We start from the raw sequence: 24,134 nt of genomic DNA, 5'->3' as shown, positions 1-24,134 counted from the left end.
GAGTTTCGTAGTGTTGGTTCACCACAGAGGATCCATTAAGAGGAAAACTCGTTCCGGTGTGAGGTTCACTGATAAGGATCCTCTTTGTATTATCGTCAGGCCTACGACGAGGTATGGGGAACTTGTTAGCTTTGTACTGCTGAAACTTGGTCTAGAAAGTGTGAAATGGGTTAAGAAGTTTTTATATCGAATTCCAATCACGGTGCTCCAGGAAACCGTAAAGTACGATTGTTTCACGATCGGGAGTGATGAGGACTTACAGGTCATGTTTCATTGTCGCCGGCAGTTTCCAGAGGTGAGGACACCAGAACTGTTGGCAAAGTTGGTTGACACGGTGTCCAGCTCGGGGGGTTCGAGCAGGAATACCACCACTTTAGCCACGGTAGCCGGTTCTAGCTCCAGACCTGCCGTTGTATCTTCCTCCGTCCTTGTGTACGAGCCACCCATCTAACCTGTCGCCTCCCCTTCGTTCACTGTTGATCTCAACGGCAGTGTAGGCAACGAGGTCGGAGAAGGGGAATATCTGCGGACCTCTTTACAGTGTGTTGCACCGGCTGGGGTTGGAGATGGATTCTTGGATGATCCAGAGGACAATGATGTTGAGCCGGATATGATTGCTGATGACAGTGGCGATGATGTTGGAGCAAGTGAGCCTGCTGGGGCAGGCGGTGGTTCTAGCTCTGGCACGCAGCAGTACCCTCCATATTTTCCTCTTTGGACTTGGATGCCATGAGGCAGGAGGGGGTTCCTGGGTAGCCGGCTGGATTTGGTGCTAGAGATGCTGAAGGGTCTGCAGGTCTGACAGAGTTTCAGGTTGGTTAGCAATTTCTGGATAAAGAAGAGGCCCTGTTAAGTGTCAAGACTTACAGCATCCGTCGAGGGGTACAGTACAAGGTCATGGAGTCTGACTATTGCCGGTATGTGGGCAAGTGTTCTGAGTTCGGCAATGGGTGCACATGGTTGATTCGGCTTAGTCTCCGACAGCGCAAGGGACTTTGGGAGGTCAAATGTTACAACGGACCGCATACTTGTCTCGCCACCTCCATTTCCAGCGACCACAGGAGTTTGGATTACCATGTGATATTGGCATTTATTATGCCAATGGTTAGGGCTGATGCATCCGTCAACATCAAGGTGCTCCTAAATGCCACCGCCGCACACTTTGGGTTTATGCCGACTTACAGGAGGGTCTGGTTGGTGAAGCAGAAGGCTGTTGCCCTCATCTATGGTGACTGGGATGAGTCGTACAACGAGCTCCCAAGGTGGGTGTTAGGAGTCCAGTTGACGATGCCTGGTACTGTTGCAGTCCTAAGGATGAGCCCTGTTCGTGTTGGTGGACAGTTGGACGAGTCTCGAGCTTATTTTCACTGACTATTCTGGACGTTTCCACCATGTATTGAGGCATTCCGTCATTGCAAGCACCTAGTTAGTATTGACGGCACCCATCTGTATGGCAAGTATGGGAAACGTTGCTTGTCGCGATTGCACAGGATGGGAACTCCAACATACTCCCCGTTGCATTCGCATTAGTCGAGGGTGAGAATGCTGAGTCGTGGTCCTTCTTTCTCTCCCACCTGCGTGAGCATGTGACACCGCAGCCGGGTCTGCTGGTCATCTCGGACAGGCATAACGGCATCAAGGCCGCGCTTAAGGCTCCTGACGGAGGCTGGTTACCTCCGTCTGCGTACCGGGCATTCTGCATTCGACATGTTGCGACAAATTTAGCCCTCACCTTCAAGGGCAAAGACGCAAGGAGGCTACTTGTGAATGCGGCGTACGCTAAGACCGAGGTCGAGTTCCATTACTGGTTTGATATTCTTAGGTCCGAAGACCCGGCGATGTGTGACTGGGCGAACCGGATTGAGTATTCGTTGTGGACACAGCATTGTGATGAGGGGCGTAGATTCGGACACACGACGACGAATATATCTGAGTATGTGAACTCGATCCTCAAGGGTGTCAGAAACCTTCCTGTGTGCTCGCTAGTGAAGGCAACATACGGAAGGTTGGCCGAATTATTTGTTCGCAAAGGGAGAGAGGCTGAGGCGCAGATGGGAACCGGACAACAATTTAGTCAGCACTTGGTGAATTATATAGAGGCCAACTTAAAGACGGCTAGGTGCTTCACGGTTACTGTGTACGACAGGGATAACTCCGAGTTCACCGTCGCAGAGACAACTCCGACTGGTTCTTTCTCACTGGGTAGCTACAGAGTCTCGCTTGCATCTCACACATGTGACTGCGGATACTTCCAGGCACTTCATTTCCCGTGTCCCCAGGCACTGGCATGCTGTGCCTACTCACGGCTTACATGGGAGTCTTACGTCCACCAGGTGTATTATCTTAGTTCGGTCTTCAGTGTGTATCGGATGGGTTTCACACCTCCCATTCCGGAGGGTTTCTGGCCACCATATAATGGGCCGACTGTCATCCCTGATCCCAATAAGAGGCGTGCGAGAGAGGGTCGTCCGAGGTCCACTCGGATACGGACCAATATGGACGAGGCAGATCCGAACCGGCCAAAGAGATGTGGGCTTTGTCGGCAGCCCGGCCACACACGTCAGAGTTGCCCACAGCTCGGAGGAGCAGAGCACACACGGGGACATGATTAGGTGTATTGGTGGCTTTGGTACTTTTGTTATTTCAATTTTGCGTTTAGATTCCACTATTATCGGTTTTCTTACTTGTAGTTGGTGACTGATAGAATTTCTTAACGTTAGTGCGATGTACTTTGAATGGGATTTTAGTTAATGAATATGTTCTGTCTCCGCAGTTTTAAATGAAATGTATGTCTAATGCACACCGGAATAAATAACTGTACGAGTTTTATTAAGACATGATGCGAAAACTATGTTCGTAACTTAAATTGCTGTGTGGAACGAATTCGGAGTAATTCGAACCATGTTAGTTTGAATTACTTGGTGACTATTTCTTCAGTGTAATTCAAACCTAATTGGTTCAAATTATGAAGTTAGAGTTCGAACCAAACTGGTTCGAATTATGTGGCTATGGGTTACAATGTGTAATTTGAACCTATTTGGTTCGAATTACGTGGAAAGTGAGTTCGAACCATGTTGGTTCGAACTACATAGAAATGTGTTTTGGTTGATTGATGAATCAGATTTTGCTTTGGCTTATTTGTGTCAAATTGTTCTCTCCTTGGCTTGTTTACGTTTTTTACCCATAATATTATATATCATATGTTTTTAGTAATTATCTATAAAGTGATATTAACTAATATTATTCAAACAATATTCATTTTATTAAAATTAATTTTAGTATAAAATTATCAAACATAAATTAATTTCAACTCCTATTAGTAAATTGAATTAAAAGTAATATATAAAAATTTAACAACCTTTTAAATACTCTTTTTATAATAAAAATTAATATTTTTTCATTAAATTAAAATTAACATATAAAATAAAACATATTTTAGTACTCTTTTTAAGTTCAACGTAACATGACATTTATAATGAGATTTCTTAATAATTTATAGGAGATATTTATAATTATTTTTTTAAATTTATTATTGAATGTACTTTTTATTGTATTCACTATGGGTATTATTAAAGGGCTATGCTACACATCTAAGTATTTTTTCATCCAAGTTTTATCCAAGTAGGTCTAACAATAAAAAAACTACTCTCATTAAAAGAGCGTCATTACACGCGCTTTATCTTCTTCTCCTCCGCGCGCTTCTTCTTCTTCTCTCATGCGCTTCTTCTTCTTCTTCTTTTAAATACACGCATATGTCATCATCTTCTTCTTTCAAATTCATGTATACCTCCTTCTCCTCCTCCTCTTCCTCAAATTCTTCTCCTGCTTTTCCCCCTCCTCCTCCTTCTCTTCTCCTTCTCCTCTACCTCCTTCTCATCCTCCTCCTCCTTCATTATTATCATCACCAACAACACCAGTATTTTGCTAAATTGAATTGAATGGACGCATGTGTTCTTAATCTAAATTGAATTGATAATCTCTAAATTGTAGACAGAGGTGTTTTGAATTTGATTTTATATAATGGATTATGTTTGTACTATAAAATTATTTCACCATGAGTACGTATTTGGTTCATTATGCATAAAGCTGTTTGAATTTGATTTTATATAATGGATTATGTTTCGTTCATTTAGTACTATACAATTGTTTCACCATGAGTACGTGTTCGGTTCATTATGTAGAAAGCTATTTGAATTTGATTTTATATAATGGATTATGTTTCGTTCATTCAGTACTATACAATTATTTGACTATGAGTACGTGATCGACTCATTATGCAGAAAGCTGTTCGAATTTGAATTTATATAATGGATAATGTTCCATTCATTTAGTACTATACAATTGTTTCACCATAATAACATGTTCGATTCATTTCTGTTCTGCACAATTCAAAACTCTTCCTCCTCACCTTCTAGTGCTTCTTCACCAGGGAGAGAAGAAGGAAAAGACAAAAAAATACAGCAGCAACAATAAAAGAATGACGATAAGAAGAAAACACGTGAAGAAGAAGGAACGTAAAAAAAAGGAGGAGAATGAGGAGGAGAAACGTGAAGAAAAAGGCGAAGAAGAAGACGCTCCGTGTGTAAACGAGCGTGAGAAGAAGAAGAAGAAGAAGCACGGGGAGAAGAGAAGAAGAAGAAGAGAAGAAGCGTGAGGAAAGAAGAAAGCGAAAAAAGCACGTGACCTAAAATTGTTTGGATGAACCTAGATGCCAAAATTGCTTGGATGTGGAGAATATCTCATTATTAAATGTAATCTTTATTGTACTTTTTATATACGTTTGCACCATAGTAAATCGAATTAACTTACATCCATTTATATATCTTGGTGAATACATGGTAAATCGAATTGGAATGTGTCGATTTATTGCTTACATTATGTGCATTGGTAAATCGAATTAACCTATCCTCACTAGACATTGTGTTCCACTATCATAAGAAATTCACCTTCATGTAATATTTATATAAGTTGGTTTCACACTAAATCGAATTACTCAAATTTGATTTATATATATAACTCAATCCATTGAAAAATCACCATATATACTCTGATTTGATTGACCATAGCCACTGTTTTAAATAAATCGAATTATGCTTATTCAATTTACTATGAGCATTCAATATTTAATCCCTTAACTTCATGTCTAATTCGATTTATATACAACACATTGTGTTTTGGTAAATCGAATCAGTGCTTCGATTTACTTCATTCGACGTGCACTTCCTAACTAAATCGAATTAGACCAATTTAAACCACCAAAACTCACAGTAAATCGACTCAGTCGTGTTTAATTTACTATTCATGCTAAATTAAATTACACTAATTCAATTTATATACATTTGTGCATGGGGAGATTCAAGTTACGTTTTTTGTTTTAGAAGATATACGTAAATTTAAGATCTATTTGGTTTATTGACGTGAATTCTCCTGTAAAATAGTAATATATAATTTTACAAAAATATTAATGTTCTTGGTTTTTAAAATTTTATAGTTATTTTTATATATAATTTTGATATAAAATATAAATAAAAAATTTATATTTGATAAATGGATGATATATAAAATTAATTTTTTTAAATATTTTTTATATATACAAATTATAATTAATTGATATAAGATTATAAATTATATTTTTGTTATTTAAATCAGTTTGTAAATTTGAACTCACTCGTAAATTTTTTATTAATCAAGATTGAACTTATGAAATAAACTAAATTGTTAATAAATTCAGAGGTGAGCCAAATTCAATTTTTTAAATGGAAAAGTCTAGGAGGTAATAATTTTTATATTTTTTTACTAGCACTTAACCATCAAAATAAAAGTGAGTAATTTTTTACTATTAAATATAATCTCACATTATTAAAAATATTATTAATGACCAATTCATGATTACAAAACACCAAAATTGCTGCTCCTACTATTCCTTTTTGTAAACCTTCTCGTTCAAACTCAGCTGGACTCCATTCCATCCCTACCGCGTTCTCTCTCTCTCTCTCTCACTTCAATTATCGTCTACAAAAGACAAGACTACAACGGTACAACCTCTCTCCTACGTACATTCTACAAGAAGTGATTTATTTAGCTTTGGATCAATGGATAAAATTATTGATATAGGATCTTTATGGAATGCTCCATTATTTTATATATTTCCCTCTTCTTTGTGACCCAATCAAACTAAAGTCCCACCCAAGCAATGGCTTCTAACACCGGCAAGAAAGTTGTGGAAGAGGTTTCCGGCTTCTTACGGGTGTACGACGACGGCACAGTAGACCGTACATGGACTGGGCCGCCACAGGCCCAGATTCTTTTGAATCCAGTCCCACCACATCAAGAATTCATCAACGGCGTTGCCACCAAAGACCTCATCATAAACCCACAAACTGGCTTAAAGGCGCGCATATACCTTCCCGAAACAACAACAGAACAACCGACAAATAAGCTTCCCCTCCTTCTCCATTTTCATGGCGGGGGATACTGTATAACCCAACCCGACTGGTTCATGTACTATCACTTCTATACCAACCTCGTGCGCAAGGCACGTGCTCCGTGCGTGTCAGTGTACTTGCCCTTAGCTCCAGAACACAAGCTTCCGGCGGCAAGCGACGCAGCACTTGCGTCACTCATGTGGATTCGTTCTTTAGCTCTAGCCGAGTCGTGTGAGCCATGGCTGACGACGGATATTCTTGATTTCAAGCGAGTTTTTCTTATTGGCGACAGTGCCGGTGGAAACATTGTTCATGACGTGGCAGCTCGAGCAGGGTGTACGGACATCGAGCCAGTGAGGTTGGTCGGCGGGTTGATCTTGTGCCCTGGCTTTCTACGTTCAGGGCCTATTAAGTCTTACATGGAAAGCGAAGAGTCAACGATGTTGACTAGAGATATGGTCGACAAGCTGATGGATTTGGCGGTGCCGGAGCCAAGTGCAACCACCAAGGATCACCCGATTATAAGCCCGATGGGTCCACAAGCACCGCTGCTGGCGGGGCTGAGGCTGCCGGCGATGCTTGTTGCCGTTGGCGAGAAGGATTTGATGCGTGACACGCAGTTGGAGTACTGTGAGGCCATGAAAGATGCGGGGAAGGAGGTGGAGGTTGTGGTGTTTGATTCGATGCCGCATTGCTTCTATTTGGATAAAATTGGCATGGAGTTGGATGCGAGACTGGCTGAGGAGACTGAAAGGCTAATTGAAAGGGTCGTTGACTTCATTAGGAGTCATTAATTTGTTCCGTCATTTTCAAAAGTTCGTTTGTCGATAGGAATTCAGCCACGTGCAAAAGGTGGTAGTTTTCTTATCAAGATCAAATGCTAATAATATTGATTATACATTATCATTTATATGTGGGGTCATGAAAACGCTGTTTGATGCAATGTATTTCTATCTTGAGAATTTGATATGCAGATTGGGGTTGTTGCATTGGCTACTACTTTTTGAAGCTTCTATTATTTTTTATTTTAAATTTTAATTTTAAATTTTTCATTTTCAAAAAAGTACAAACATTAAAATAATTTTATAACAAATTAAAAAATGGACTAACATTTATTAAAATTAATATTATTTTTTACTAACAATAATTAAACATTTATTTATATAAATTAAAACACCGTATACTACACTATAACATTACAATATTAGAAGAAGAAAAAAATGTTAACTACAGTAATAAAAAATATATATGATTTGAGTAAAACATAACTTACATATCTAGAAATTCAAATTCACGCATTGAATCACCAATTTTCAGTGTATCAAAGTTCAGATCGAAATAAATTCTCTCTCTTACGAATTGAGCATCATATACCAATAAATTATGAAACAATTCCGATAGATAATTAAAAAGGGTCTAGTCAATTTTTGTCAATTTTTATTAGGCTAATATTATAAAAGATGTATTGAATACCGTCAATTTTAGCATCGTATATTAGCATCGATTTATTGACGATTTTTATGTGAAATTTCTCAAGTCAAATTATTACCGACAAATTTTTATTTCCGACGATAAAATTGCTAGTAATAATTGGAAGAAAAACGAGAAAAATAAGTGCGAAATATAGCGTGAGATTTACCGGCAAATTTGTGCGCTGGTAAGCTCCATTAGTGGAACGCTGCATTTTAGTGACGTGCAATGCATTACTGTCGGATTTATCCGCCGGCAAATTCGACGGTAATGAGCCCTAAAATTTGAAACGCAAACCTCTCCCCTTTCATTTCGAAATCTCCTCCCTCTCTCTCTCTCTAACCTCTCTTTTCCCACTCTCTCTATAACCCTTTTCTCTCCGTGCCGCTCCGTACATTAGCCCCGCCGATGCCGGCGCCGGTGCTTCCTGTCACCGCCTCCTCTCCTTGCACTATCCCTTCTCTGCGATGACAAATTTGCTTAAACTGCGCCTCTATTTCGTGAAGAATTTGCACCGCTTCTGCTCTGCAACGAGGAATCTGCTACGCTGCCGGCCACCTCCTCCATTGCAAGTAAGTTAGCCGTTTCTACCATTAGATTTTTTGGAATTAATGTTTGCATTTTGCTGTGAAACTACAAGAAAAACGCTTAGTATTGTCGAAAAATAGCAGCGAGCTTTTTGTCAAATTTACCGCCGGATTAGGCAATAAATTTTTGACACTAAAATATTATCGTTGGAACATAAATTTCGACGGTAATATTTGGAGAAAAAAATTTTTTAGCACGCTCAATACCGTTGGATTTAGGGTTGGAGTAATCTGATGATACCGTTGTTTAGTGAAACGCTGTGTTTTGGACACGCAAAGACGTTACCGTCGAATAGATTCGACAGTAAAATTAGGGCTAAATTCAAACGCGAACCCCTTCCCCCTCACATGTTCGATGCCATTCTCTCTCTCTCTCTCTCTCTCTCTCTCTCTCTCTCTCTCTCTCTCTCTCTCTCTCTCTCTCTCTCTCCGTTTGGTCACTCTTTTGACGGCAACAATCACCATAGCCGACGCTAGAACTTCCCGTCGACATCGTCACCGCGCTTGGAGCACCTGCTGTCACCGTCGTTGTGCGTGCTTGTCGAATCTGCTGCTATCTCAATTGCATCTTCTGTCACAGTTGCTGTTCACGTCGCCATTATTGCCGCCTCTGTTACCACGAGCTACCACTACTATCATCAAATTGGTTTGTTAGTATGATTATTATATTTTTTTCATATTATTTTGTGAGTTTAACATTTTATTAGAGTTGTTGTTAAATCTTGTTAATTTGGTTAAATTAAGAATTAAGTTTTAATTAATTAGAGTAATGAATTTTACATATTCATTTAAATTAGTTTCCTTGTGAGTTTAACATATTGTTAGAGTTGTTGCTAAATCAATGGTTAAACTTGCTTAATATAATTAATGAAGTATGTTATTAGAAGCTGTGTTACTTTAATGTAAGTAAAAATTAAATTTGTGATGTTTATGTTAGTTTGGTTGAATTAAAAATTAGATTTTAATTAATTAGAGTAATGAATTTTACCTATTCTTTTAAGTTAGTTTTGGAATTAGTTTCACCTTGTGAATTTAATAAGTAATCATTTTTATCAGGACGGTACTATTTTCTTTGAGCTCAATTGGAGTTTCTTTCTTTTATTTTCTGTACAGTAATATTCTAAATTAGTTTTCTATATTTGAATATAATGAATTGTTTACATTTTATGTTGGACTTACTTTTCCTATAATAGAGATTTGGGACGGAAGTGGGAGAAGGTCGCGTAGTGGCGCCTTCTTGAAACACTTGTTTGCTGGAAAATTGTGGAGTTATAAGGGGTTGCGCTTTAGAATGGTTAGGGGTTGATGTTTTATTGAATGCCTGTATGTTAATGATTTATGACTGAAATTGTTTCCTATATGAAAACTATTGTATTTATTTCATGCATGTCACTGAATTAAGCAGAAGATTTGTCGAATTATTGTTTAAATTGTTTAAAACGTGTTTGGTTTGACGACCAACTCTTTCGAAAACGGTGATTGATACCGATGAACCGATCTCCCTTTGATTTGCTGTTAAGGATGATGACATTGTTGACCTTGGGCTAAATGCCAACGCACTTCCAGCAGAGGACGACAATCTTCAAGAAGAAGACAGGGTCGATAGTGACGAAGAAAAGGAAGACGAGTTCGATAATAATCAGGAAACTACATCAGAAGACGAGGATAGTAAACCAGAGGAAGAAGATAATGAATCTGGTTAAGGTTAATGTAAATATAGTTTTATGATATGTATTTCTTTAAGAAACTTTGTGTATTTGTAATATATGTTTTAGTGAATGTAAACATAGTTCCGTGAATATAATATAGTTAGCATTGTTTCAGATATTTCAGTTACCATCATTCGGTATTTGTAATTTAAATTCTTTGTACTTCACATAAGGTTTGAAGCACTATTTCAATTGTTAATTATCAAGGTACATTAGAAATAGACAGAGAAAGATAATTTACATTTTAAAAAAAAATTCTTCTATCGGAATTACCATCAAAATATTTCGACGGTACTATTATTTTTTTTAAAAAAATAGTTTAAATAACATTTTTGTCGGTATCAGCATTGGATAAATCTGCCGATAATATGGCGAAAAATCGTACGAAGTGGCACTAAATGTTACCGTCAGAATAATCTGACGGTAATGTCGACGAAGAATCCGTTTTTCTTTTATTATATTCCATCGAAAAATCTAACGGTAATTACTGTTAGACACAATAAATCCAACGGTAAATGTTTAGCAGCAAGGTTTATATTGGCTGATATTTTTTTACAGTAAATCTAACGGTACTTAACATTTTTTGTAGTGTAAAATTGGTTTTAATATATGTTTTAATTTCAAATTAATGAAATTTCTGTGAAATTGAAATTTAGAGTTTAAATTATATTATTGTGAAATTGGGTATACGATTTAAGATTAAGTTAATTTAGGATTTAAGATTTTGTTATATATTAATTTAGAATTTAGAATTTGGTTATCATATGCTAATAAAATTTAAGATTAAGTTAATTTAAAATTTAGAATTTAATTATATGTTTATTTTAGATTTAGAATTTGGTTATCACATGCTAATTTAGTGCCTTAGAAAAATAGAATGTTAATTAGAGAAGAGACTTTAAATTTAGCGTTGGATGGATTTAAGCTATTAAAGATAAATCCTCTTCTTAAAATCTAAATAATTAGTAATTAGGAATTTTTTTTTTTACTATATCAAATATTATTGCAAAATTTCTCTGTGAGTATATTAAAAACTGCATAATCATTAACCCATCATCATTAACTAATGCTTTGTCACAAAACTTGTAAGCAATTATAATTGTTTCATAATAGTAATACGATATTCTAAAGGAAAATAAAAGTAAATAGATAAAACTAAGAAATTTTGCATTATTTGAAAGCTAGTAGCTCTAAAAATAACCAAAAAAAAACTTTTAATTCTAGAGTAAAGACATCACTTAACATTTTCAATATCTAAATAGAAGCAACTAAACCAAAATAACTAAGACAAATCGAAAGTTTTGCAAAATTATTGTGCGCATTACATCCAATGCAGAGGAAAAGAATTTAAGCTCATCTAATACAGATGATTGTGAAAGTCAAACTTTTGCTGTTCTATATAAAAAAATATCCATTTGAAAAAATATCTATTTAATTAAAAAGAAACATCCAAAAAATTATATGTAATATATATGTACTATAAGCCACAACAGCAAAGTGATTAATATATATGCTATAACAAAGTCACAACTCATAATCACAAATAAAATTAATATATACGTGCGATTGCAAAACAAGAAAATGTCTCAGATATAAAATTTAGATAGAACACATATCTAATCAATTTTCTTTTTAATTTTTGTAAATTGTTTCTCAATGTATTCTTTAGTGTTAACAAATTACAAAGAGATCCATCTACACAAAAAATAACGTCAATAGCTAAGAATTAAAAACCCTAGTATGAGTAAACTATACGATAGAAAACAAATAGGAAATGATCCAGAGAATACACCTATAAATTCATATAGGAATCAACTGAGACAAGATAACCTGAAAAAGAAGCACCATTATCACTAGATGATTAAAATCATGCTTTAACAATAAACCAATACTTTCTCCTTGTTTCGTTTGAGAGGAAGAGGGCTCGGCGGAGATCTGCGAACCACGAGGGGAGAAAGGTTGTGGAAGTGATTTGCAAATCGCAAGGGAAGAAGGACTGTGGTGGTGGTGGCGGCGCTGCAAATCGTGACGAGAATGGCAATGCTATGCTGGCGGGGTTGTAAATCGCGACGAGGATGGCACTGTGGTGGTCGGTGACATTTCGAATCGTAACGAGAAGGGCTCTATAGTGGTGGACAATGCTACGAATTGTGAGGGAAGTACTGCAGTGGCTAGAGGCAGTGAAAAACGCAAAAATGATGGCACTCTCGAGGAGGGAGAGTGGTTTGAGGGGTGGTGGGACGCGATCGGAGGAGGGTTATCGCGATGGAGAGGAGGAGAATACATGATTATGAATTGGAAGGTTGTTTAACTAATCCTTATAATTTGAAATGGTAACTGATATGTAACCACATACCTCGGCCGCCCAAAAAGCTCAGAACGTAAACAAATAAGATCGGGCCCACTTATTTGAAAATAAGAAACGTGCTTAACAAATCTGATCACCAAAATAGAATACGATAACCAACCTACAAACTCGGACTTATCCACAACAAACGGGTAAAATAACGTCTATAAAGCCGAACTCATATTCTCGGCTAAGGATCAGGTTCTTCTCTCAGTTTCATGTTTATTTGATATACTCACTGAAATTTATTACTGACTTGAGCGTCGGAGTATCTTTTGCAGGTATTCCCGCCGCGGTGTTCAGTCTTGGCCGACGTATAGCTCTCCCACTCTGACGGTACCCAGCCCGGAATCGCTATAACTCGGCTGCCCTAGTGCACAGACGTATCACTTGGCGCCCACCGTGGGGCCCTGATCTAACCCCACTATTTTCTTCCCCTAGTTTTCTACTTTATTTTGCAGGATTCCCAATCACCAAACATGGCCGATAACGGGGTCCCACAACTAACACAAGCAGAGCTCCTAGCACAGATTGCTGAGCTACAGGCAGAAGTATGGAGGATAGCTGAACTGTCAGCCCATAGCAATGGGAAACTTGAGGAAGAAAGCTCCAAAAGCTCGGCTCAGGGCAACACAGTTCCCTTGAACATCAGCCCGCCGAAAGAAAAGCTGACTTTGGACAACCCTTTTTTTGAGGAGATCACCAACTTCCAGATGCTAAAAAATTTTGTACTACCCACCGCCCTTGAGCCATACAAGGGGTTTGGTGACCACCAGGCTCATGTTAAGAAATTTCAATCTATGATATTTTTTAACGGTGCTAACAATGAACCTGTGCTTTGTTGAGATTTTCCTACTTATCTTGACGGTGCTGCATTACTCTGGTTTTCTAAGCTATCTGCAGGTTCAATTTCCTCCTTTGAGGAGCTAATGAGGTCTTTCATTGATTACTTTGCTGCATCACGAATATATGTGCACGGATCAGACTATCTAGGCACCATCAAGCAAGGACAACACGAAAGTCTAAAGGACTATATGACTCGGTTCGCTGAAGCAACCATGGAGATCCAAGACTTGGATCTGGCAGTTCACCTGCACGCCCTTAAAGCCGACCTCAGACTGGGCAAATTCCGGGAGACGATTGCTGGTGGACGAAATTTTGATCCTCAAAGTTGGTCTCTTTGTACTTGTATGAAATTTAAATATTGGCTCTATCAAAAATACCCCAAAGAGATCATGGTATGATGAATTGGGATCTTAATAATCCCTGGTGTGATCATAACTCCGTTCAACTTAACCAGCAAGTGTACTGGGTCATCCAAGTAATACCTTATGTGAGTAAGGGTCGATCCCACAGAGATTGTTGGTATGAAGCAAGCTATGGTCACCTTGTAAATCTCAGTTAGGCAGATTAAATGGTTTATGATAAGTTCGAAAATAAATAATAAACAGAAAATAAAATAGGATAGAAATACTTATGTAAATCAATAGTGGGAATTTCAGATAGGCGTATGGAGACGCTGTGCTCCTCTTGAATCTCTACTTTCTTATTACATTCATCCAATCCTTCTTACTCCTTTCCATGGCAAGCTGTATGTAGGGCATCACCGTTGTCAATGGCTACATCCCATCCTCTCAGTGAAAATGGTCCTATGCTCTATCACAACACGGCTAATCATCTGTCGGTTCTCAATCAGGTTGGAATAGAATCCCTTGATTCTTTTGTGTCTGTCACTAACGCCCAGCCTTCAGGAGTTTGAAGCTCGTCACAGTCATTCAATACCAGAATCCTACTCGGAATACCACAGACAAGGTTAGACTTTCCGGATTCCCATGAATGCTGCCATCTATCTAGCTTATACCACGAAGATTCTGTTGGGGAATCTAAGAGATATGCGCCCGGCCTAAGGTAGAACGGAAGTGGTTGTCAGTCACGCGCGTTCATAGGTGAGAATGATGATGAGTGTCACGGATCATCACATTCATCAAGTTGAAGTGCAACGTATATCTTAGAATAAGAATAAAAGAGAATTGAATAGAAAATAATAGTAATTGTATTGAAACTTGAGGTACAGCAGAGCTCCACACCCTTAATCTATGGTGTGTAGAAACTCCACCGTTGAAAATACATAAGTGAAAGGTTCAGGCATGGCCGAATGGCCAGCCCCCCATGGTCTAAGGACTAGGCATTCAGAGATGTCTAATACACTAGTAAAAAGTTCTATTTATAATAAACTAGCTACTAGGGTTTACAAAAGTAAGTAATTGATGCATAAATCCACTTCCGGGGCCCACTTGGTGTATGTTTGGGCTGAGCTTGGTCTATCCATGAGCTGAGGCTTTTATTGGAGTTGAACGCCAAGTTGTAACGTGTTTCTGGCGTTCAACTCCGGGTTGTAACGTGTTTCTGGCGTTTAACTCCAGATAGCAGCATGTACTTGGCGTTGAGCGCCACTTTACATCGTCAATTCCCGAATAAAGTATGGACTATTATATATTGCTAGAAAGCTCTGGATGTCTAATTTCCAAAGCCGTTGAGAGCGTGCTATTTGGAGTTCTGTAGCTCTAGAAAATCCATTTCGAGTGCAGGGAGGTCAGAATCCATCAGCATCAACAGTCCTTTTGTCAGCCTTTTTTCAGAGTTTTGCTCAAGTCCCTCAATTTCAGCCAGAAATTACCTGAAATTACAAAAAAAACACACAAACTCATAGTAAAGTCCAGAAATGTGAATTTAACATAAAAACTAATGAAAACATCCCTAAAAGTAGCTTGAACTTACTAAAAACTACCTAAAAATAATGCCAAAAAGCGTATAAATTATCCGCTCATCACAACACCAAACTTAAATTGTTGCTTGTCCCCAAGCAACTGAAAATCAATTAGGATAAAAAGAAGAGAATATACTATAAATTCCAGAATATCAATGAATATTAATTATAATTAGATGAGCGGGACTTGTAGCTTTTTGCTTCTGAACAGTTTTGGCATCTCACTTTTTCCTTTGAAGTTTAGAATGATTGGCTTCTCTAGGAACTTAGAATTTCGGATAGTGTTATTGATTCTCCTAGTTAAGTATGTTGATTCTTGAACACAACTACTTATGAGTCTTGGCCGTGGCCCTAAGCACTTTGTTTTCCAGTATTACCACCGGATACATAAATGCCACAGACACATGACTGGGTGAACCTTTTCAGATTGTGACTCAGCTTTGCTAGAGTCCCCAGTTAGAGGTGTCTAGAGCTCTTAAGCACACTCTTTTTGTTTTGGATCACGACTTTAACCACTCAGTCTCAAGCTTTTCACTTGGACCTTTATGACACAAGCACATGGTTAGGGACAGCTTGATTTAGCCGCTTAGGCCTGGATTTTATTTCCTTGGGCCCTCCTATCCATTGATGCTCAAAGCCTTGGATCCTTTTTACCCTTGCCTTTTGGTTTTAAGGGCTATTGGCTTTTTCTGCTTGCTTTTTCTTTTTCTATTTTTTTTTGCCACTTTTTTTTTTCACAAGCTTTTGCTTTTTCACTGCTTTTTCTTGCTTCAAGAATCAATTTTATGATTTTTCAGATCATCAATAACATTTCTCTTTGTTCATCATTCTTTCAAGAGCCAACAGTTTTAACATTCATAAACAACAAGATCAAAAATATGCACTGTTTAAGCATTCATTCAGAAAACAAAAAGTATTGTCACCACATCAATATAATTAAACTAAATTCAAGGATAAATTCGAAATTCATGTACTTCTTGTTCTTTTGAATTAAAAACATTTTTCATTTAAGAAAGGTGAAGGATTAATGGAATTATTCATAACTTTAAGACATAGTTACTAAACACTAATGATCATGAAGTAGAGACACAAAACATAAATGAACACACATAAAAACCAAAAAGCAGAAAGAAATAAGAACAAGGAATGAATCCACCTTAGTGGCGTCTCCTTCTTGAAGGACCAACAATGTCCTTAAGCTCTTCTATGTCCCTTCCTTGCCTTTGTTGCTCCTCCCTCATTACTCTTTGATCTTCTCTTATTTCATGGAGAATGATGGAGTGCTCATGATGTTCCACCCTTAATTGTTCCACATTGTAGCTCAAATCTTCTAAGGAAGTGTTGAGTTGTTCCCAATAGTTGTTGGGAGGAAAGTGCATCCCTTGAGGCATCTCAGGGATTTCTTGATGATGAGCTTCCTCAGGCATCTCTTGAGATCCGTGGAGGGTCTCTCTTGCTTGCTCCATCCTCTTCTTGGTGATGGGCTTATCCTCTTCAATGAGGATGTCTCCTTCTATGATAACTCCAGCTGAGTAACATAGATGGCAAATAAGATGAGGAAAAGTTAGCCTTGCCATGGTGGAGGACTTTTTCGGCTATTTTGTAGAATTCATGAGAGATGACTTCATGAACTTCTACTTCCTTTCCAATCATGATGCTATGAATCATGATGGCCCGATCCACAGTAACTTCAGATTGGTTGCTAGTGGGAATGATGGAGCGTTGAATGAACTCCAACCATCCTCTAGCCACAGGCTTGAGGTCTAGTCTTCTTAGTTGAACTGGCTTGCCTTTGGAGTCTCTTTTCCATTGAGCTCCTTTCACACATATGTCCATTAGGACTTGGTCCAACCTTTGATTAAAGTTGACCCTTCTAGTGTAGGGGCGTACATCTCCTTGCATCATGGGCAAGTGGAACGCCAACCTCACATTCTCCGGACTAAAATCTAAGTATTTCCCCCGAACCATTGTGAGATAATTATTTGGACTCGGGTTCATACTTTGATCATGGTTCTTAGTGATCCATGCATTGGCATAGAACTCTTGAACCATTAAGATTCCGACTTGTTGCATGGGGTTGGTTATGACTTCCCAACCTCTTCTTCGGATTTCATGTCGAATTTCCAGATACTCATTTTTCTTGAGCTTGAAAGGGACCTCAGGGATCACATTCTTCTTTGCCACAACATCATAGAAGTGGTCTTGATGGCTTTTGGAGATGAATCTTTCCATCTCCCATGACTCGGAGGTGGAAGCTTTTGTCTTCCCTTTTCCTTTTTCTAGAGGATTCTCCAGCCTTAGGTGCCATTGATGGTAATGGAAAAACAAAAAGCTTATGCTTTTATCACACCAAACTTAAAATATTGCTCGCCCTCGAGCAAGAGAAGAAAGAAGAGAAGAAGAAGAAGAAGAAAATATGGAGGAGAAGGGGGAGTGTAGGTTTCGGCCAAGGTATAGAAGAGGGGGTTGTGTTGTGTAAAAGTGAAGTAGAATGGAAGGGTATATATAGGGAGGGGAGAGGGTATAGTTTCAGTCATTTAGGGTGGGTTTGGGTGGGAAAGTGGTTTTGAATTTTGAAGGTAGGTGGGGTTTATGGGGAAGAGTGGATGGATGTAAGTGGTGAAGGGGGTAACTAGGAAGAGAGATTGAAGTTGTTGGGAAGTGTGATATGGGGAAAAGTGTTATAGGATTAGGAGGTAAGGTGGAAATATGTTAGGTGGGGATCCTGTGGGGTCCACAGATCCTGAGGTGATCCTATGGGGTCCACAGATCCTGAGGTGATCCTGTGGGATCCACAGATCCTGAGGTGTCAAGGAATTACATCCCTGCACCAAATAGGCATGCAAAATGCCTTTGCATACCATTCTGGCGTTTAAAACACCGAGGTGATGCACGTTCTGGGCGTTCAACGCCCATGTGTAGCATGTTTTGGGCGTTCAACGCCCATGTGTAGCATGTTTCTGGCGTTGAACGCCAGTTCCATGCTTGTTACTGGCGTTCAGCGCCAGCTTTTCTCAAGGCACATTCCTGGCGTTCAAACGCCATAATGTTGCTTGTTTCTGGCGTTCAGCGCCAGATTCATGCTCTGTTCTGGCATTGAACGCCAGCCTGATGCTCCTTACTGGCGTTGAACGCCAGTCTGTCCTTCTTCCAAGGTGTGATTTTTCTTCTGCTGTTTTTGATTCTGTTTTTAATTTTATATTTTTTTTCGTGACTCCACATGATCATGTACCTAATAAAACACAAAATAACAATAAAATAAAATAAAATAAAAATTAGACAAATAAAATTGGGTTGCCTCCCAACAAGCGCTTCTTTAATGTCAATAGCTTGACAGTGGGCTCTCATGGAGCCACAAGGTGATCAGGTCAATGTTGTATAGTCCCAACACCAAACTTAGAGTTTGGATATGGGGTCTTAACACCAAACTTAGTGTTTGGTTGTGGCCTCCCAACACCAAACTTAGAGTTTGACTGTGGGGGCTCTTCTTGACTCTGAACTGAGAGAAGCTTTTCATGCTTACTCTCTTTTGTCACAGAGGGATGGCCATGTGCCTTAAACACAAGGTAGTCCCCATTCAATTGAAAGACTAATTCACCTCTGTTGACATCTATCACAGCTCCTGCTGTTGCTAGGAAAGGTCTTCCAAGGATGATGCATTCATCCTCTTCCTTCCTAGTGTCTAAGATTATGAAATCAACATGGATGTAAAGGCCTTCAACCTTTACTAACACGTCCTCTACTATTCCATAAGCTTGTCTCTTTTGAGGTAAAATTTGCTGAATCCGGGTATCTAGTTCATTAATGAGCAAGGGAGGTTCACTTTCCCCAGTCTCATTACCAAACAACTTGGTATTCAGCTTCATGATAGCTCCTAAATATTGAGCAACTTGCTCTCCAGTCACATCTTCATCCTCTTCAGAGGAAGAATAGTCTTCAGATCTCATGAATGGCAGAAGGAGATTTAATGGAATCTCTATGGTCTCTATATGAGCCTCAGATTCCTTTGGATCCTTAATAGGAAACTCCTTCTTGCTTGAGAGACGTCCCAGGAGGTCTTCCTCACTAGGATTTTCGTTCTTCTCCTCCCTTGTGCATTCGGCCATATTGATCACATCAATGGCCTTGCACTCTCCTTTTGGATTCTCTTCTGTATTGCTTGGGAGAATACTGGGAGGAGTTTCAATGACTTTCTTACTCAGCTGGCCCACTTGTGCCTCCAGATTTCTGATGGAGGATCTTGTTTCACTCATGAAACTGAAAGTGGCTTTTGACATATCAGAGACTAGATTGGCTAAATTAGAAGTGTTTTGTTCAGAATTCTCTGTCTGTTGCTGAGAAGATGATGGAAAAGGCTTGCTATTGCTTAGCCTATTGCGTCCACCATTGTTAAAGCCTTGTTGAGGCTTTTGTTGATCCTTTCATGAGAAATTTGGGTGATTTCTCCATGATGAGTTATAGGTGTTTCCATAAGGTTCACCCATGTAATTTACCTCTGCTATTGCAGGGTTCTCAGGATCATAAGCTTCTTCAGAAGCTACCTCTTTAGTACTGTTGGATGCATTTTGCCATCCATTCAGACTTTGAGAGATCATGTTGACTTGTTGAGTCAACACTTTGTTCTGAGCCAATATGGCATTCAGAGCATCAATTTTAAGAACTCCCTTCCTCTGAGGCGTCCCATTATTCATGGAATTCCTCTCAGAAGTGTACATGAATTGGTTATTTGCAACCATGTCAATGAGTTCTTGAGCTTCTGCAGGTGTTTTCTTTAGGTGGATGGATCCACCTGCAGAATGGTCCAATGACATTTTCGAAAACTCAGATAGACCATAATAGAATATATCTAATATGGTCCATTCTGAAAACATGTCAGATGGACACCTTTTGGTCAACTGCTTGTATCTTTCCCAAGCTTCATAGAGGGATTCACCATCTTTTTGTTTGAAGGTCTGAACATCCACTCTGAGCTTGCTCAGCTTTTGAGTAGGAAAGAATTTATCCAAGAAGGTCGTGACCAGCTTCTCCCAGGAGTCCAGGCTATCCTTAGGTTGTGAATCCAACCATATTCTAGCTCTGTCTCTTACAGCAAAAGGGAAAAGCATGAGCCTGTAGACTTCAGAATCTACTCCATTCGTCTTAACAGTCTCACAGATCTGCAAGAATTCAGTTAAAAACTGATAAGGATCTTCAGATGGAAGTCCATAGAACTTGCAGTTTTGTTGCATTAAGGCAACTAGCTGAGGTTTTAGCTCAAAATTGTTTGCTCCAATAGCAGGAATGGAGATGCTTCTTCCATCAAATTTGGACGTGGGTTTGGTAAAGTCACCAAGCATCCTTCTTGCATTATCATTATTGGGTTTGGCTGCCATCTCCTTCTCTTATTCGAAAATTTCTGAAAGGTTACCTTTAGATTGTTGTAGTTTAGCTTCTCTTAGTTTCCTCTTCAAAGTCCTTTCAGGTTCAGGATCAGCTTCAACAAGAGTGCTTTTGTCCTTGTTCCTGCTCATATGAGAGAGAAGAAAACAAGAAAAGAAGAGGAATCCTCTATGTCACAGTATAGAGATTCCTTTATGTTAGTAGAAGAAGAAAGGGAAGGAGAGTGAAGAAGAATGGGTTCGGATATTTAGATGAAGAGAGGTGAAGAGAAGTGTTAGTAAATAATTAATTAAATAGAATAAGAAAAGAGAGGGAGAATTCGAAAATAATTTTAAAAAGGTGTTAGTAATTTTCGAAAATTAGAGATAAGATAAGATTAAAATTAAAATTTAAAACAAAAAAAGAATTTTGAAAAAGAGATGAGATATTTTCGAAATTAGGGAGGGAGAAGTAGTTAGTTGGTTTTGAAAAAGATAAGAAACAAACAAAAAGTTAGTTGGTTGATTGAAAAAGATTTGAAGTTTTTAATTTTAAAAAGATAAGAAGATAGGAAGATAGAAAAGATATTTTAAAATCAAATTTTGAAAAAGATAAAATTTTGAAAAAGATAAGATAAAAAGATAAGATTTTTAAGAAAAAGGCATTTTGAAAAGATAAGATTTTTAAATTTTTGAAAATTTGACTTGACTTGTAAGAAATAACTAATTTTAAAAATTTTTTTGACTAAGTCAACTCAAATTTTCGAAAATTATGAGAAAAATAAGGAAAAGATATATTTTTTGATTTTTAAATTTTTAATGATGAGAGAGAAAAACATAAAAATGACCCAAAACATGAAAATTTTGGATCAAAACACATGATGCATGCAAGAACACTATGAATGTTAAGATGAACACCAAGAACAATTTGAAGATCATGATGAACATCAAGAACAAATTTTTGAAAAATTTTGATGCAAAGAAAACATGCAAGACACCAAACTTAGAAATCTTTAATGCATGGACTCTAACAAACGAAAAATGCATATGAAAAACAACAAACAACACAAAACAAGAAAACATCAAGATCAAACAAGAAGACTTGTCAAGAACAACTTGAAGATCATGAAGAACACCATGAATGCATGAATTTTCGAAAAATGCAAGAAAAATTTTTAAAGCATGCAATTGACACCAAACTTAAAAGTTGACTCAAGACTCAAACAAGAAACACAAAATATTTTTTATTTTTATGATTTTATGATTTTTTTTGGATTTTTATTAATTTTTTTCGAAAATATTTTTGGAAAAAAAACGAAAAAGAAAAGAAAAATTTTTGAAAACTTTTTGAAAAGAAAATTACCTAATCTGAGCAACAATCCCCGGCAACGGCGCCAAAAACTTGGTAGACGAAATTGTGATCCTCAAAGTTGGTCTCTTTGTACTTGTATAAAATTTAAATATTGGCTCTATCAAAAATACCCCAAAGAGATCATGGTATGATGAATTGGGATCTTAATAATCCCTGGTGTGATCATAACTCCGTTCAACTTAACCAGCAAGTGTACTGGGTCATCCAAGTAATACCTTACGTGAGTAAGGGTCGATCCCACAGAGATTGTTGGTATGAAGCAAGCTATGGTCACCTTGTAAATCTCAGTTAGGCAGATTAAATGGTTTATGATAAGTTCGAAAATAAATAATAAACAGAAAATAAAATAGGATAGAAATACTTATGTAAATCAATAGTGAGAATTTCAGATAGGCGTATGGAGATGCTGTGCTCCTCTTGAATCTCTACTTTCTTATTACATTCATCCAATCCTTCTTACTCCTTTCCATGGCAAGCTGTATGTAGGGCATCACCGTTGTCAATGGCTACATCCCATCCTCTCAGTGAAAATGGTCCTATGCTCTGTCACAGCACGGCTAATCATCTGTCGGTTCTCAATCAGGTTGGAATAGAATCACTTGATTCTTTTGCGTCTGTCACTAACGCCCAGCCTTCAGGAGTTTGAAGCTCGTCACAGTCATTCAATACCAGAATCCTACTCGGAATACCATAGACAATGTTAGACTTTCCGGATTCCCATGAATGCTGCCATCTATCTAGCTTATACCACGAAGATTCTGTTGGGGAATCTAAGAGATATGCGCCCGGCCTAAGGTAGAACGGAAGTGGTTGTCAGTCACGTGCGTTCATAGGTGAGAATGATGATGAGTGTCACGGATCATCACATTCATCAAGTTGAAGTGCAACGTTTATCTTAGAATAAGAATAAAAGAGAATTGAATAGAAAATAATAGTAATTGTATTGAAACTTGAGGTACAGCAGAGCTCCACACCCTTAATCTATGGTGTGTAGAAACTCCACCGTTGAAAATACATAAGTGAAAGGTTCAGGCATGGCCGAATGGCCAGCCCCCCATGGTCTAAGGACTAGGCATTCAGAGATGTCTAATACACTAGTAAAAAGTTCTATTTATAATAAACTAGCTACTAGGGTTTACAAAAGTAAGTAATTGATGCATAAATCCACTTCCGGGGCCCACTTGGTGTATGTTTGGGCTGAGCTTGGTCTATCCACGAGCTGAGGCTTTTATTGGAGTTGAACGCCAAGTTGTAACGTGTTTCTGGCGTTCAACTCCGGGTTGTAACGTATTTCTGGCGTTTAACTCCAGACAGCAGCATGTACTTGGCGTTGAGCGCCACTTTACATCGTCAATTCCCGAATAAAGTATGGACTATTATATATTACTGGAAAGCTCTGGATGTCTACTTTTCAACTCCGTTGAGAGCGTGCCATTTGGAGTTCTGTAGCTCCAGAAAATCCATTTCGAGTGCAGGGAGGTCAGAATCCATCAGCATCAGCAGTCCTTTTGTCAGCCTTTTTTCAGAGTTTTGCTCAAGTCCCTCAATTTCAGCCAGAAATTACCTGAAATTACAGAAAAACACACAAACCCATAGTAAAAAATGTGAATTTAACATAAAAACTAATGAAAACATCCCTAAAAGTAGCTTGAACTTACTAAAAACTACCTAAAAATAATGCCAAAAAGCGTATAAATTATCCGCTCATCAATTGCAGTAACTAAACCAAAGACCCTGGAAGAATTTCGAGAAAGGGCTGCAGGTCAGATGGAGATTGAAAAGCTCCGCAAAGCTCAGAAAACAGACAAACAACCACACAGAAGAGACGAGGAAAAAATTTTCAGACCACCAATCAACAAGGAGCCGAAGAAGCCCTTCAAACTCACACCCAAATTCAACACTTACACCAGGTTCAACACCAAATGGGAGAACATCATCAAGGAGATTCTCAGTTTGTTGGATAGAAGCAAACATTGTACCTTTCATCAAAAGTTTAGACACACTACCGATGACTGCATCGTCGCCAAAGACCTGTTCGAACGACTGGCACGCCAAGGGCTCCTAGACAAATACGTCGAAGGACGTAAAACCAAAGCAACC

General features: G+C 38.3%; 2 protein-coding genes and 1 non-coding gene across 3 annotated transcripts; all 3 read left to right on the top strand.

Annotated features, from left to right (window-relative positions):
- The first annotated feature begins 1,287 nt into the window (after positions 1 to 1,287).
- Positions 1,288 to 2,612, top strand: LOC112805873 (uncharacterized). Its single transcript, XM_025848197.1, has 2 exons — positions 1,288 to 1,329; positions 1,491 to 2,612. The coding sequence occupies exons 1-2, from the start codon at positions 1,288 to 1,290 to the stop codon at positions 2,610 to 2,612; spliced, it is 1,164 nt and encodes a 387-aa protein (XP_025703982.1).
- A 3,581-nt stretch (positions 2,613 to 6,193) lies between these two features.
- Positions 6,194 to 7,219, top strand: LOC112697370 (strigolactones hydrolase CXE15-like). The gene has a single exon (XM_025750509.2). The coding sequence runs from the start codon at positions 6,194 to 6,196 to the stop codon at positions 7,217 to 7,219; it is 1,026 nt and encodes a 341-aa protein (XP_025606294.1).
- A 12,955-nt stretch (positions 7,220 to 20,174) lies between these two features.
- LOC112699660 (small nucleolar RNA R71) lies at positions 20,175 to 20,278 on the top strand. Its single transcript, XR_003152606.1, has one exon. It is a non-coding gene; the product is annotated as a small nucleolar RNA R71 (small nucleolar RNA).
- Positions 20,279 to 24,134: the final 3,856 nt, after the last annotated feature.

The sequence above is a fragment of the Arachis hypogaea genome, chromosome 6 (assembly GCF_003086295.3).
Source record: "Arachis hypogaea cultivar Tifrunner chromosome 6, arahy.Tifrunner.gnm2.J5K5, whole genome shotgun sequence".
Taxonomy (NCBI): domain Eukaryota; kingdom Viridiplantae; phylum Streptophyta; class Magnoliopsida; order Fabales; family Fabaceae; genus Arachis; species Arachis hypogaea.
This window is presented reverse-complemented; position numbering and strand designations above follow the sequence as displayed.